This window comes from Phasianus colchicus, chromosome 1 (genome assembly GCF_987193195.1).
Source record: "Phasianus colchicus chromosome 1, bPhaCol1.hap1.1, whole genome shotgun sequence".
In the NCBI taxonomy this organism is placed as follows: Eukaryota; Metazoa; Chordata; class Aves; order Galliformes; family Phasianidae; genus Phasianus; species Phasianus colchicus.
Window position 1 is genome coordinate 51,298,788 of NC_143436.1, and position 15,194 is coordinate 51,313,981.

Below are 15,194 nucleotides of genomic sequence, written 5' to 3' on the forward strand. Positions count from 1 at the left end.
CAGTTTACTGTGGAAAGTCATTTTATTTCAGAATTTCACGCACTCTGTCACAGACCATGCACTTGAGACTTTTCCCCTTGCAAGTCCACAGCCTCCAGACCTAGGAGCAACGGGGCATCATCTCTTCACTGCACACTGCAAGTACCCACACACACAGTGCGGGTTGAGAGGCAGCAAGCAGCCTCTTGGTTCCGTAATTGCTTCTGAACACTTTAAAAGAAATTCATCCGAGCTGAAAGATTAGTGGTAAAGCTCAGCAGCAGTGAAAAGCCACTGCTCAGCGAGTTGGTCCTTGCCCCGCATTTACAGGGAACCAGATGACAATCTCGTGAGAAGCTTGTGGAAGCTAAGCTACAGCAGAACATACCAAGGCATTCCAGGAGCTCAGGCAGCAAGCAGGCAATGCACGCTCTGGGCTCCTTACAATCAATTTGTCTCTGAGCTGCTCTGCCAGGAAGGTGGCCAAGAGCTGCCCTTTTCACATTCGTCTTTAGGTCATCCTGCTCTGTGCTACAGCTCCGATGAGAAAGGAGCCTACCTATAATTCAGCCCTCCTGGCTGTAAATAAACATATGCACCCAATTTAACACTGAAAGGTGCTGATTCAAAAGACTCTGCAACAATCCATTTGTCCACAAGCTTCATACAACTCTAGTGTAAGTTTCCTGCATAGTTGCTCTGCTCCTTCTTCCCTGCCTTTATCACCCCTTCCACTTGACCCTGCTCTTGAAACACTTCTCATTGCAAGTGTCCCTCTGACCTATTACATCTTTGGCCTTTGCTGAGACTGCCACTGCCAGGGCAGCTGCTGCTCATGGTGGTGGCTGTCCATAGGAGGGGAGCTTCTGCCTCCCAGGAACAGGCTTGTGGCTAGCTCAGAACAGGGAAAAACTGAAGGGAAGAAATGATGGACGTGATTCAAGTGAAGTGGAGCAAAGTCTACAGAAAAGGCAAAAAGGCAGCTTCAGTCTCCATTTGATACACAAATTGAGCTCGATAGCAGCAAGAAATGGCCATAAAATATTAATTCATTAGGTTGCCAGGAAGAAGTAAAAGCATTCATGTGAAAAATTCTATATACAGATATGTACGTGGCAACTGTTCTTATGCAGCTCAGACAGTGGCTTCCTCCTGCTTATTTCTCACCTTTGCAATTATAGTGTCTATCATTCCAAACCATGCTGCTGCTCAGTTCCACATGAAGACCATGGCATTGGATTCAGCACCGAGTGATGGTGAGATCACACTGAGTAAATGAACAGAAGGGGAATGCCTGACAACCCCGATACGTTAATATTTTTGTTGACCTTCAAGTAATGAGAAGAAAAGAGAATTTTCCCAGACAGCCTGTGGGCTCCAAGTCTTATCCATCTGCTTTTAGGGCAGGAAAGCTGACAGAAAAGAAGTGGAGGGCAGGGAAAAGTGGGTGTAATCTGGGAACCAGAGTGAAAAGCAATCAACACCTGAGCAACAGTGACTGCTGCACAACATACGAAACACAAAATCATACAAACGGAATTTGTTTACCTTTTACAGACTACAGACTTTATATATACACACACACACTTTAAAAAGTATGCATCTGGCAGTCTAGAAAATACCTGTAACCTAAGGATTAAATAATTTAAAATGCATCGTCATGTTATCACTGTATACAGAATACTATCTGACACACTGTCTAAAATGGACGGATCGTCCGAGAAAGATGCTCCTACCCTCATCTCACCAGCACTGCCTCTAAAAGGAAAACAGGGGGTAAAGACACTCCTCCTCGGTTCCACTTCTGAAACTCACCTTGAAACTTCCCTGTCAAAGGGGAGTCCTGAGAGGAAGGAAGGAGAAAAGGATACCTGCTCCCTCTGAACTCTTGCCTCCTTGGCTAGGGAGGAGGAAAAAAAGGTACTAAAGAGGGGTTATGTTTCTGTAATACTGGCTGTGCTCATCATTTGATACACATAGCCCAAGACTCAGGAGGGCTCCAACTCTTTGAAGACAGGAGGCCAAAAGACTGACAGCAGCACAGAGTACATGCAGCTAGTGTAAGAGACACCCACAATGCATCAGCTGCCCCCAAAAGCCACACCACAGTCCAGCAGCAGATGAGAGGACAGCCAAGGGAGAACAGCCTGATAGCAGAGGTGAACAGAGTGGACAGAAGTCCATGATCAATAGGTCCAACCATACAGAGTGGGAAGGTGTGCCCTCACCAGCTTTTTAATGGTAACTGTAAACTGGGAACACTGGAAAGTCAGCACATGGGAATGAGGAAGGGGAAACTGCCTCACCTCTGAGGTGCCAGGAGAGAGAACTAAAGCACACAGTGAGAGCAGATGGCAAAGACAGTTCCTTTCTAAATGCCAACTCTGCATATGAATAGTAACATCAGTATATGGAACAGACCCTTTTTGATGACACCAGTTTAGCCCTATTACCCTTACCAACTTACAGCTGGTGAGAATCTGGCTTACATGTGCTTATTACAAAACCATTCGAGGCATAAAGTTCTGCTTCCACCTCCTATAAGCCAGAACAGCAAAAAACTCAGAAAAGATGAAAAAATATTCTCTGTTCCCATGTGCACCTCCCACCTGTCTTCCATAATCAACCTCTCTTCCTCTAGGCCAGAGACACATCTGAGGAGCTGCCTACCTCCCAATTCCCATGGCCATTCCCACCAGCAACACGCAGCAGATCTGGCTAGGCCGGAACAGCAAGCCCTACTCCTTTGGCCTCATCACATAGACACCACAAAAGCTTCTTCCTCCCTGCAGAAACACCTGAGAGAAGTGCCTATACTGGAGGCTGTTACAACAGACTGGACAAGCCATACTCCTGAATCCAGATGACAAAGGATAAGAAGGCTCTGTAGGAGCCAGAGCCATATGCATTCTCCTCTTTAAAGAACTACTGCACTAAATACTGTTAATCATGATGCACTCAGACATACAACATACAGCCCTAACAAGAACATCTCATTCAGTCTGCTCTGCATGACTTGGTAAAAAAAAAAAAAAAAAAAAAAAAAAAAAAAGGGGGAAAGTGAGACAGTGTGGTACAGCAGAGAAAAAGAAATATGAGGACAAAATCTGACCCAAGGGAAGGAAAGGACCTCAGTGCAAGTCTGCTAAAGTTGTCACTGGATTCACCAGCCCACTTCCACCTTCTTCAGACCAAAACAGATTCACTGCAGCAAGAAAGACTCACTACAGGGGAAAGAAGTGCATAGTCATGTTGTTGGTTGGGTTTGTTGTTGTTTTGTTTTTGTAGACGCTTGAGCATCAGCAAGATTTATGCAGCGATCTTACAGCTGCAGTTTAAGCCTCTTTTCCATAGCCAATGGGTACCTGCTGGGGCACAGATGGTGGAAATGGACCAGTAGCACCAAGAAATCCAGTGGGAGCAACAACTCCACAGCAGGAAATAAAAATGAACCAAATGAACCAGAAGTAGATAGTGTGAGAGAGGGGAGGTTGTGCAGGAGGAGACACATTTCAAAGTCCACCTTGGCTAAATCCTATCGATGTTTCCCCAGTTAAGGCCCCATTACGTCTGGAGTAAAACCTCCGGCTCTGAGAGAGAGCTGTAGAGGGTGTAGCCCAATTCATCCACTTCTTCTGGGGTAAGCTCTGAAAACAAGTTCACTTTGGGGTTCAGAGCACTAGGGAGGACCCCTGCCTCCAAGTAGCGGATCAAGCCCTTCAGCGCTTGCAAGAAGCGATCAGCCAGCATGTCCTGGGACCAGTTGGACTCCTCTTGGGACATGTGCAGGATGACATTGGTGAGCTGGCTGGCAGTGAGGTGACCCAGGGCTGGGTTCAACTTGCATACCGCTTTGAAGATCTTCAGGCACAAGCAACGGCAGCCAGAATCGCACTGGTCCAGAGCCCTGAGGCGAGCTGTTTCTGCTGGCCGCAGACTCAGTCGCCATAGGTTGTCATTCTGGGCCAGTCGATGGGGTTTGGCCACAAGGACAACATCACCCAGAGTGAGGGATGGTAGGAAGTCAATGAAAAGACGCCGTTCTGGATCATACTGGACTTCCAGTGTCAAATCTGCTGGGGGAGCTGCTGGACGGATCACGTAATCCAAGAGAGACCCAATTGCTGGCCAGTTGATGGATCCAGCTACAACTTTCTCAAAGGTCTCTGCTACAGCTTTGGGGGAAAGGTAACCTCCTACAACACAGCGGTCCCAGTAGCTGCTCCCACGGGGAAAGTATTCTGGGTTTTCTCGACGCACCAAGTAGAAGCCAGGAATGTTCATGATAGTTTCCTCTCCAGGGATGCACGACCACAAGTTCTGCTCCAGCATCAGAGGCACAATAAGCTGGATATGGTCAGCTGTCACTACCTTTCACAAGAGAGAAAAGTCAGTAAGAACAAGCTTTCTCTCCACACTATTTTATTCACCACCTTTTGGAATGCCCTCTGTTCAAAGAAACTTGGAATAAAGGTTCAGCTGTCTCAGTTTCCTCTCTGTGCGGGATTCACAGCCTCTTGTTCTCAAAAGACATTTTGATAGGCTATTTCCCATCATCAATAAGCAACTCCAAGGTATAATACAAGATAAAGCTTATGTGGTACTCGCTATTTAGATATCTTCAAATACTTCAGGACCTGACATGGACTACATACAGAAGAATCATTTCATCTCCTATTGCTCTCAGATGCGAGATGCAGCTGGCACAAGGCACAGCAATGCCACACAATAATTTGAAACTGGAGGCATTTCTAGACAAGTTTAAGTTGCCATGTTTTAATTATTCCATGCAAGAGCTAGGTGCTACCCTCACTTTGTCTGCCACATTGATGAGAAAAAGGTCACTAAAGATCTCTTTTCACCAAGGTGATTAAGAACCCAGATCTAAGTTTCACTTGACAGTCAGCACTCCATTTCAGAGCTCTGACTCAAACAAAAAAAAGCGTGCCTCTGAATCACTCACTTTAGCTATGGGCATTTTTCCACCGGGCAGATATGCAGCAGGGACTGCTGTTCAATCAAGGTCTGTCATGCATTTAATAAAGAAAAGGGAAAAAAACAAAGAAACAAAGAAAAAAAAAGAGTAAGGAAGACCTACATGAATGCAAAGGAGTTCGAAGGGAACTATCTTTTATATCTGAAAGAAGATAGAAGGGATGGAGAAAAAACAGAGCTGTACTGAAAAAGCAACAAGCAAAACACAGCTAAAGGGAGAAGGAAAGAACAGTCAAGACAGTCCAGAGAAATGAAAGAGCAAAAATCAAATGCTTTGCAGACAAATCCAAAGCAGCTTGCTCAAGCTTGTCCAAACAGTACTGCAGTAATCAATGCCTGGCTTCACGGTGGGAAACGTGACACCAAGAGCCTTATTACAGAAGAATGTTGTGCTGAGACAGCACTGCCAAGAGGGACGCCTGAAACGCTCCTGTCTCGTCAGCCTACTGAATAATGACCCATCACGTGGCCCCAGGAATTACCTGCAGATCATCATACAGGCTGCCACTGAGATACATGTCACGCAGGGGCATGTCCGGCAGCTTGGCACGGAGGAAGCTGCGCAGCTCAGCACAGATGTCCACGGCTGCTTGCTTGGCTAGGGCCTGCTCATCTGTAGGGATAGCTACCTTCTTCCTGTAATAAGCAAATAGCTTTTCTTGCAGAGACAGACGAAGGCGGGATTTTTTCAGCTCCACTTGACTCCTCTTGGCAGATTGCTTGGGTTTTGTGGGTCGGAAAAAGTCTGCAAGACAGAAGGAAAACTGTTGATTGTTGTAAGTGTTTCACTGGGTAGTGATCTGCAGAAACGCGTCACCTAGATCTCAAAAAAGCTTACAGCAGACATTTTGCAAGCTTTACAAAGGTATCAGTCAAAAGAAGAGTACTGAAAATCCTCAAGAACATTAATGGCTATGCGGACAGTTTCTTAGCTACATTTCATCAAAAATTCAGCACCGTTAGCAGTTCAGCTGCTTTCAACATGATGCCAGACCAAAAGACCACCAAAATATCCCTGAACAACCATCACTACATCATTACATTTTTAATGTTATAATGGATTTTTACAACACATTTGCAAAACCCAGTTGTAACCATGGTAAGAGATCCGAGATCACACTATCAGGAAAAAAGCAATCATCGAGTTTCTGATCATCATATATGAGAATGGTAAGGTGAACGGTAAAATGATGGATTCTGGAGCCAGTAAAGCTCAGGCAATCATGGCCTTAATTGAAAACCTCCTCAACTTTTAACTGAACAAAGAGCTAAGAGCATGCTCTTATATGGGTAACAGCATTGTAACGCTTTACATCGCTGCTTAAATTATAAAGCAATGTCTAATCTGCACTTTTTCTCTAATGCCCCCTTTTCCAGGCTGGTTTCCTTACGGAATGAGCTGGGCATCCCTCTCTCTCTCTCAGATTACTCTTTGCACAGACTACTTTCAGAAGTCATTAATAAGAATTAAGGAAGAATTACAGACCTGGGGAATCCTAAGCCTTTGGAAGGGCTCTGGAACTTAACAGAGTGCAGGAGAATCTCCCAAATCAGTGGTGCATTTAAGGCAAGCAGCTGTCACACACTTGTTCGGAAACAGACACATGGACCACCTCACAACACATACAGAATGGCTGACCAAACAGCACACAGATTCAGCTTGCTCAGCTTCAGCTGCTGCTGTCTTTTGTCTCACTGGAGTCTTTTGGACAGATCTCAGGACTTGTGTGACCAGGAAGTAACCCACAAAACCACAAAGTCATTTTATTGACTATTCATGGAACAACTTATTTTTTCACCTTGCGTTTTAATTTATTTTTAAGCCAAATACGTGAGACAGTCTTATTAAGTATTTTGGGCCCCAATCTTCATCTCTGGTGGATCCGATCAAATGCTCTTCATTCCCCTTTAACAAAACTGTCTAGTTATTTAATACTTCCTCAGCAGAAAAGCTATTACCATCCCAAAGCTGAATTTCTTGTAGAATACCTGGGAAGTTAAAGCTTGCTTGTTATTTTGCTGTTTCAAAGTCAGTCAGCCTAATAAGGTCCCCCACTTTTTTTGTTTTAAATCAAAGTGTAAAACTCCCAAAATCTCCTAAAATCAAACCAATAAGAACAACAAACTACCACAAAAAATCACATTAAAAAACACTTAAGGGTTGAATTGCTTATCACTGCACTTGGAAAGACAACTGCCAAGTGCTTTTTTACAGCTTGATGAACACTGGCTTAGTGATAAGCAGCACTAAAAAGGCCAAAAGTGTTACAGAAATTATTAGAAAGATCATAGAAATAACATGGAAAATAATGTCATAAATGACTAGCACAGTCAAGCTCAAAGAGGGGAGATTTAGGTTAGATATAAAGAAAAAACCTGGTGAGGCACTGGAACAGGTTACCTAGTGACATGGTTGATGCCCCATCCCTGGAGGCTTTCAAGACCAGGCTGGATCAGTCCCTGGGCAACCTGAACTAGCTGTGGGTGTCCCTGTTAATTGCAGGAGAACTGGACTAGATGGTGTTCAGAGGTCCCTCCCACCTCTAAGGATTCTGTGATTCTACGATTCACCGCTTAAGCATTCTCTTAAAAAGAGGCAAATGAATTGGAAAGGCCCAAAGAAAAGCAACAAAGAGTTTCAAAGAAAAGTCTGAAGGAAAATAAAATCCATGAAATGAAAGAAATGAAAAATGTCAACAGATATGACTATTACTCACTAACTCTGACTTCTAATCCTGGAAGCTAACAATAGCTCAATTTAAAACAAAAGCATCAAAATACTAGGTTAGAGAGAGCACTCTTCTTCCATGTTCCTTTAAAGGATTAACAGGGTTGACAGGCCAGACGATTCTGCAACATGGAATTGCCACACTGCTCTCTGTACCTGTGTCTGTGGCCGAAGTGTCGGTGGGAAGGGTCTGCAGGGAGCGGCTGAGGTTAGTCTTCATGTCCTGACTCAGTAAGCGTGAGGAGGATCCCAACCAGTTTGGCTCTTCCCAGCTTCTCTTTCCTGACTGGTTCAAGCGAGTGGGGCTGCTGGGAGCACTAATTGCACGGTCATACATCTAAAGGAACATCACCAGGCACAGTTTCAGTTGATAAGGCCCCAGTGTTTTTGCGTTCTTCCCCATCCAGTGCCAACATCCCATGTCTTTTTACTTCCCTCCCCACATCACCAGCTCACCCGTTTGACAGCCAGCGTGGCAATGCCCAGCATCGCAGCTCCACCCACGCCCAGCACCAGCCGGGCATTGGACAGCACAAAGTCGATGGCTGTGCCAATGCCATTGTCGTCTTTTTTGCCTTTGCGCGGCCCAGCGCCCGCCATCCCACCTGGAAGGGAGCATCAAACAAATGGATCACAACAAGGCAACTCTAGCTGGTGCTTTTCAGCCAGAGCTCAGCCATTTTACACAAATTTAACTTCTCGTCCTCCGTCTAAGGTCTGCAACTTTGCTCATAGATATGGCTACACAGACTGCCAGCCTCTTGTCATTGATAAAATCTCAAGAGCCTTAGAGTATCCACTCTCAGACTTATTTCTGACAACAGTTGGTACCAGGTATTTCAAAGACATCTAGGAGTTGGCACTGCAAACCACAGCACACCACAAAGGGAACAACTCCTCGCTTGCACCTGATATTTACTCCTGCCCTCAAGGCTGCTGGGTTTGGTTTTCATACAAGCCCTGCATAACACAAATGTGAATGTTCTCTTATGTATGCACTTTGTTTTTGTTTTTGTTTTTCCAAATCCCATTTAACCTCTAACCTTTATGTTTAAATTCAGAGAGATTCCCTGGTCAACAACACATGCAAAATGCATTTTGCCACTGCTCTGCACATGGGTGGATTGAAACTGAAAGAAAACACCAGAAAACTCTCCCAATTTGATTTAAGATTACATTTCTATGATAAAGGCAGCTGAAGTGTCAGAGCCTGCCTGAACTTATGTATTTCCTAAAGTGAAGTTACCGCTTAAAAATGAATGTTCCTACCTCATTTGATCAGGAATCTAGGCAATCTTCATCACAAGGCAAAAAATAATGTGCTTGCACAAAGCTAACTGCCATGTAACCATGAAGAACAGGGCTATATCAGCATAAGGGACCTACCTGTGACCTAAAGCATTTGTTCAGAGAACAGGAGAACCCTCCTGGTGTGGCTGTGGAGGCACCTTCTGGCCAATTTCAAGGTAGCAGTGGGCAGGAAGCAGTCATCATCCCGTGGTAGGTGAAAGGATTTTAGAAAGAGGGAAGTGGGGGAGGAGGGGAAGCTCTACACCAGGCCCCCCAACTTGCTCTGCAGGAAAGCCTGCCCCTTCTCCAGCTGCCTCTCCTTATCCTCCAGCCGCTGCAGCCCCCGGTTCTTGCGAAACTCACGGCGGATGGAAGCCAGGTAGAAATCCCGGTCGGTGTAGCGCAGCCCGCGGCCCTCCCGCAGCAGAGCCCGGTAAAGGGTCAGGACGGCCTGCCGGGACCACGCTGCCATGGGGAACGGCCGGCCGACCGAAGGAGAGGGGAGGAGCGGGAGGCTGCGGCCACTTCTCCCTTCCCGGAGCTGCCGGGGCCGTCAGCTGAGATTCGCGAGCCCGGCTACAGCGGAATCGACGGGGCTCCGCGGCCTGGTCCAGGCAGCCCGGTACCGCTCTATACGCCCGCTGCCGACCCGATCCCCCGCACGGGCCGGGAGAGGCACCCCAGGGCCTCACGGCAGCCGCATCCTCAGACGCCGCGCGCGGGGTCACCCAGCAACATGGCCGATTCGCCTCCGGGTCGTGACCCCAGGGCCAGCCAATCCGAGCCGAGGCTCCTAACGGTCTCCGCGCGGAGGACTTCCGGCCGGAGCGGGAGGCGATGGCGGCGAAGCGCTGCTTCCCCCTGGCGGCGGGGCGCCGCCGTACGGCGAGCGGGAGGGGACACGCCGCGCTGCCAGTGCGCCCCCAGCCGGCCGGGAGGAGCACACCAACCCAGTTCTCCCCGTTGAGACTGGGAATGGCCCACCGCTCGGCTGCTGGCACGGGCTGTGTCCTCCAGTCCTCTGCCATAGCGGGCAGAAGGCGTGCAGGAAGGGGCTGAGGGGGCGGTGAGGAAAAAAGTCCTCAGACCACCGTGCTGGCTCCTCACACGGGGTCCTGTCACAAAGGAACCCAGTGTGGGTGCAGCACGCACAGGGGTTCCCCAAGCATGTGGGCTCAAACGTGCCTGAATGCCATCAAGGGTGGGAAAAAAGATCACAGAATCATAGAATTGTTAACACTGGAAAAGACCACTACAGTCATGGAGTCCAGCCATAAATCCATGCCTTTAATCACTTTAGACTGTGTCACTGTCAGAGAAGTGAGAAAAGAAGGCTGCGGGGTGACCCATTGACCTCCTAAAGGGAGCCTACAAACAGGAGGGGAATCAACTCTTTGAAAGGGTAGATAACAGCAGGACAAGGGGAAATGGTTTTAAGTTGAGGGAGGGAAGATTTAGGTTGGATGTCAGGGGGAAGTTCTTTACAGAGAGAGTGGTGAGGTGCTGGAACAGGCTGCCCAGAGAGGCTGTGGATGCCCCGTCCCTGGAGGTGTTCAAGGTGAGATTGGATGGGGCCCTGGGCAGCCTGGTCTAGTATTAAATGGGGAGGTTGGTGGCCCTGCGTGTGGTGGGGGGGTTGGAGATTCATGATCCTTGAGGTCCCTTCCAACCCTGGCCATTCTGTGATTCTGTGAGATTCTGTGATTCTGTGATTCACTTGGTGCCACATCTACCCTTTTCTTGGACGTCTCCAGGCACACCGCCTCCCTGGGCAGCCTGCTCCAGTGCACCGACACTTTTGGAGAAGAAAATTTTCCTCATATCCAATCTGAACCTCCCCAATGCAGCTTGAGGCCATTCCCTGCTGTCCTATTGCTGTTACGTGGGAGAAGAGGACAATCCTCACCATGCCACAGCTTCCTTTCAGGTCGTCATAGAGAGCAATAAGGTCTCCCCTGAGCTCATCTTCTCCAGACTGAACAACCCCAGTTCCCTCAGCCGCTCTCCATCAGACTTGTGCTCCAGACCCCTCACAGCTCCACTGCCCTTCTCTGGACACACACTCCAGGGTCTCCATGCCTTTCTGGCAGTGAGGGGCCCAGAACTGAACACAGCACTCGAGGTGCAGCCTCACCAGAGCTGAGTACAGAGGGAATGTTTCACTGCAATGGTCTAACTGGCCTGTGTACACAAGATGAAGGGCTGACTCTGTGCTTTTGGAAATACTGTTTTTCTGAGGGTACCTTCAGCTGCCCTGGTACTTTTTGCAGAATAATTCATGAAATTCTGAGTCTTTATCTCCATGTCTGGAAATCCCTATGGCCACTGAGGGCACTGGGAGGCAGCTGGTAGAGCTGCGCTCTGCCTGAGGAAATGGAAGGAGCCTCCCAGCAACAAAACCCATCTCCATCTCTTTTCCACCATTGCCTTCTCTACTATAAACCTGTTCTAGGGAGCGCACATTATTTCTCCTTTGCCATCTTCTCCCCAAATCCTACCAAAATATAAAATATATGTACATATGCTGTGCCTCCTCTGGGTGAGAGGGTGAGAGAGAGAACAAGCTGTGTGTGGCAGAGGAGAGCCACATCACTTCACACTATCCTTAGCGACAGCAGATATGATAGTGATAGAACTGAATGGGAAGAAAACCAGAAGCTCCGGACTGGCTTGGTCTGTGCCAACCTCCTCTTGTTAATTTCCTTTCCGAGATAAACAGCCCCAATCATTTTGATCTCTCTTTGTGAGCGACTTCGCCATGCCCCTAATCAGCCCTTTCCGAGAAAGGCTTGCTTGAACTGCAGACAGTATTCCCAGAGAGGCTACGCTGCTGATTTACATAATAGCATTATCATATTTTCCATATTATTCTCCTCTTCTTCCTTCTGCATGCTAATGTTTTGTGTGTGCTCTTTTCTAACCTGCATCCACTCACAGATTCAGGATCTGTGTGATATTCATACCCTTCCCTAAGTTGCTACAGGCAATCTGGAGCTTCATAATATCTGTGTGGAATTTTTTTTTTTTTTTTTTTTTTACTTGGCATTTGACAAGTTAAACCTTGGCAAACGCATGTTGTTGCCCATTTGCCACATTTGCATTTTACTTACAGTCCTTTCTGATCTCCTAAAGAGTCTATAGCTTTGAGTCATCTTTTAAAAATGTTTAGTACATTGCTCATCCTTTTTTTCCAAATCATCTGCTTAGACTCTGAGCTATATGGGACATCAGAGGCAGCCTTCATATTCTCTACCCTTAGCCTTCTGCCAGAATGAACACTGATTTTTGAACTTTCCACTTGAATTCCCCCTAGGGTTGCCGCATAAATACTTTGCTCCTCATAACAGTTATCTGAACAGGTGCACTGATAAGTCCAGTCCCTGAAACTCCAAAGTCTGGACCAAAACTTTCACAGCTACACGTGGCAAATCCCTGATGCAGTACAAATGGGATCAAACTGTTCCAAGATGTGCAGCAGGGTGGGCTTTGAACCAGTGGCACTGTGTTAAGTGATTCCAGCCTTGCTCCCCATGTTCTCCTTCACCCCAAGTCCCAGGCAGAAGATTTCAAACTGTGCTTCCTCTCAGGATCTACCTGCATGTACTAGGAAGGCTGAGTGTGCCATGTGCGACCATGGCACAGGAGAGTAAGACCTCCTTCCTCTGAAGTTCAGCTCCTTGTTTTGAGCCACTTAGAATGTGCCAAATGTGCTGACCTTCCTGGGCAAGGTTGCTTTTAGGGACTTTCAGGGACTTTCTGTCCCTTCTTGCTGTGGGAGCCAAGGACCATGGGCTTCCACAAGTACCCCTCCCCATCCTGGCCCCCTTTGGTTGTGCCTGTTTTAGTGTTTTGTTCTGTTTTTTTCTCCCTGGGCCACTTGCCAGCTCCTGGGCCCTTTGCCAGTAGCTGCGTGCGTGCGTTGTGAACTCCTCCAGCCGTGCTGCTCTGCCTGCCCCCAACTGCCCCAGCACCCCAGGGCTTGCTGTGCCTGCCACCACTTCACTGCTGTGTGCTCCACGTGTCTGCGTCTCATTGTGTGCCCCTCTGGTCTTGCAAAGTGGGCAGGTGCAAAGGCAGAGTGACGTGCATCCATTGCTTTCCCACTGCTGGACTGCTGACAACATGCTGGGGTTATGAACTTGAATTCTGCCTGCAGTGAAGCAACAGCCCCCTCGGTGCTTCCCAGCCCAGCCTACTCCTCTGTTGACCCCATGACACACAGTACCCCTGCAGCCCTGGTGTAGGATGGACTTGTGCTGCTCTGACAGGATGCTGACCCCTTGTCTCGCTGCCTGCAGTGCTGCTCAGTGTCTGTCCAGGATGCCCTTTCTGCCTTTCGCCTCCCCATGGGCCCTCTGGGAAGGTGGGGCCTACAGTGGGCTGAGGCCCCATGTCTCCAGCCTGCATCCCTGCAAAAAAGTCAATTTATTCCCTTTACTGCAGGCAGAGTAGAGAGTACACCTTCACCGTATGCTCAGAGAACAATAATGACTTTTGTTTCCCCAAATGATGAAGTGAGCTTGTGAAATATCAAAGGCAGCATGGATTACAAGGCACAATAACCCAGGCTGTTACCTGGGCGTAAGGCCAGGTATACCCCTTCTCAGTTTCTCCTGGGAGGCTCTGGAACCATGGCTCTGTTCCTGCTGGTTAGGAGCAGGGAAGATAGGTAGTGACCTTCCAACCTCATCTGAGCATGGGCGTAATATCCATCGTATCTTATCATAAAGAGACCTTTTGGACCAGTTCAACAGCTTTCTCTTTTGTTCTCCAAGTTCTTGACTTTTCTTGAGCAATTGCAAAGAATAGTGGCATTTGTGCCCTAAGTGGATGCTTTGCATCCTTCTGCATTTTAATGACTTTCCACAATCTGGCAGACTGGCATTTGGTGGAAGGAAAGAAGAAAAGAAAAATAAAGGAAAAAAAAAGAAGAAAAAAGAAAAAAAAAGAAAAAAAAAAAACTGGGTTGCTGTTGATAACATAGCAGAAATAATGATATCTTGCTCCTGCTTTCCATCTATGATGTGCCAGCAATGGAGAATAACCAATGCTTGTGCTGATGGCTTCTTTCCACTGAATCCATCAGCTTTGATGTTGAACAAACACAGCTGAGAAGGAACACAGGTGCTGAGGGAGGAGAGAGCACTGCCTTTCAAGGTACATTCCTGACACACAGCCCAGACCCAACCTTCAGTCACAGCTTCAGAGAGCAGCCGGGGAGGAATTATGGGGGTCTCTTTTTGCCAGGGGGAAGATAGGAAGAGCTCACAGCCTAACTGCTTCCAAAGTAGGGCTTTCAGCCTCAAGCCCTAGAGCCCAGGATCTCATGCACCGAGCTGCCACCGCACCAAATTCACATTTTGTCCCATTAAATCATGTGTCCTCAGTTAGATTAATTTCTGTCCCATTTAGGGACATCTGTCTGGTTTGGGCTTTGCAGCAGTTTGACGTCCAGTCCTGGGCAACAACATGTGCCAAATCCTTTAAAAACACCGACAATCAAACAGAAGTGGGTGGATGTTTTCAACATTCCTTTATTTTTGCATGTGTGCCTGGTTCTTAGTAAGTGTCTGGGGAAAAAAAAAATAAAAAAAGATATGACTGATGATTTGTTGCTCTCTCTTTGGAAAAGGTCCAGGCTGTAGAATAGGGCTAAAATGCCAGGAAAGAGCTTGCTGCATAGAGGCAGGCTTACAAGGTCTGATTTTATGCATTTTCTGAGCAACATGGTTTCTTTAATTTGAGCTCCTGTAGAAGTCATTTCATATCTTTATTTGGCACAGCTTTGCCACTCTTCTTCTCAGTTTTCCTTATTTTTAGAAAGGTGAAGTGTGGCTCCCAAATTAAATCATTACTGGGATGGATTTCAGCCAAGGGAGTCATGGTCTGAGCCGTAAGGCACAGGAAAGATAAGCAGAAATGAAACAATGTGGGTTTTTTTTATTTTTTATTTCATTTGGCAGAGTGAGGAGAGAGATGGCCTTGAAAGATTTGTGGCTTTACATAGATATAATGTATTTCAAACAATGGTAAGGACTATGTTATCTCTCTTTGCTAGAAAGGAAAGAAAGAAAGAAAGAAAGAAAGAAAGAAAGAAAGAAAGAAAGAAAGAAAGAAAGAAAGAAAGAAAGAAAGAAAGAAAGAAAGAAAGAAAGAAAGAAAGAAAGAAAGAAAGAAGGAAAGAGAAGGAAGGAAGGAAGGA

General features: G+C 47.0%; 2 protein-coding genes across 2 annotated transcripts; both read right to left on the minus strand.

Moving 5' to 3' along the window:
* Positions 1-3: 3 nt before the first annotated feature.
* Positions 4-9,227, minus strand: MIEF1 (mitochondrial elongation factor 1). Its single transcript, XM_031600209.2, has 5 exons — positions 9,089-9,227; positions 8,159-8,307; positions 7,859-8,039; positions 5,457-5,719; positions 4-4,350 (listed from the first exon to the last, which is right to left on the minus strand). The coding sequence occupies exons 2-5, from the start codon at positions 8,300-8,302 to the stop codon at positions 3,544-3,546; spliced, it is 1,395 nt and encodes a 464-aa protein (XP_031456069.1). The 5' UTR covers positions 8,303-8,307; positions 9,089-9,227; the 3' UTR covers positions 4-3,543.
* A 24-nt stretch (positions 9,228-9,251) lies between these two features.
* Positions 9,252-9,766, minus strand: MIURF (mitochondrial elongation factor 1 upstream open reading frame). The gene has a single exon (XM_090142121.1). It carries the CDS (start codon positions 9,462-9,464, stop codon positions 9,252-9,254), a length of 213 nt encoding a protein of 70 aa, XP_089998247.1. The 5' UTR covers positions 9,465-9,766.
* Between the last annotated feature and the right edge of the window lie 5,428 nt (positions 9,767-15,194).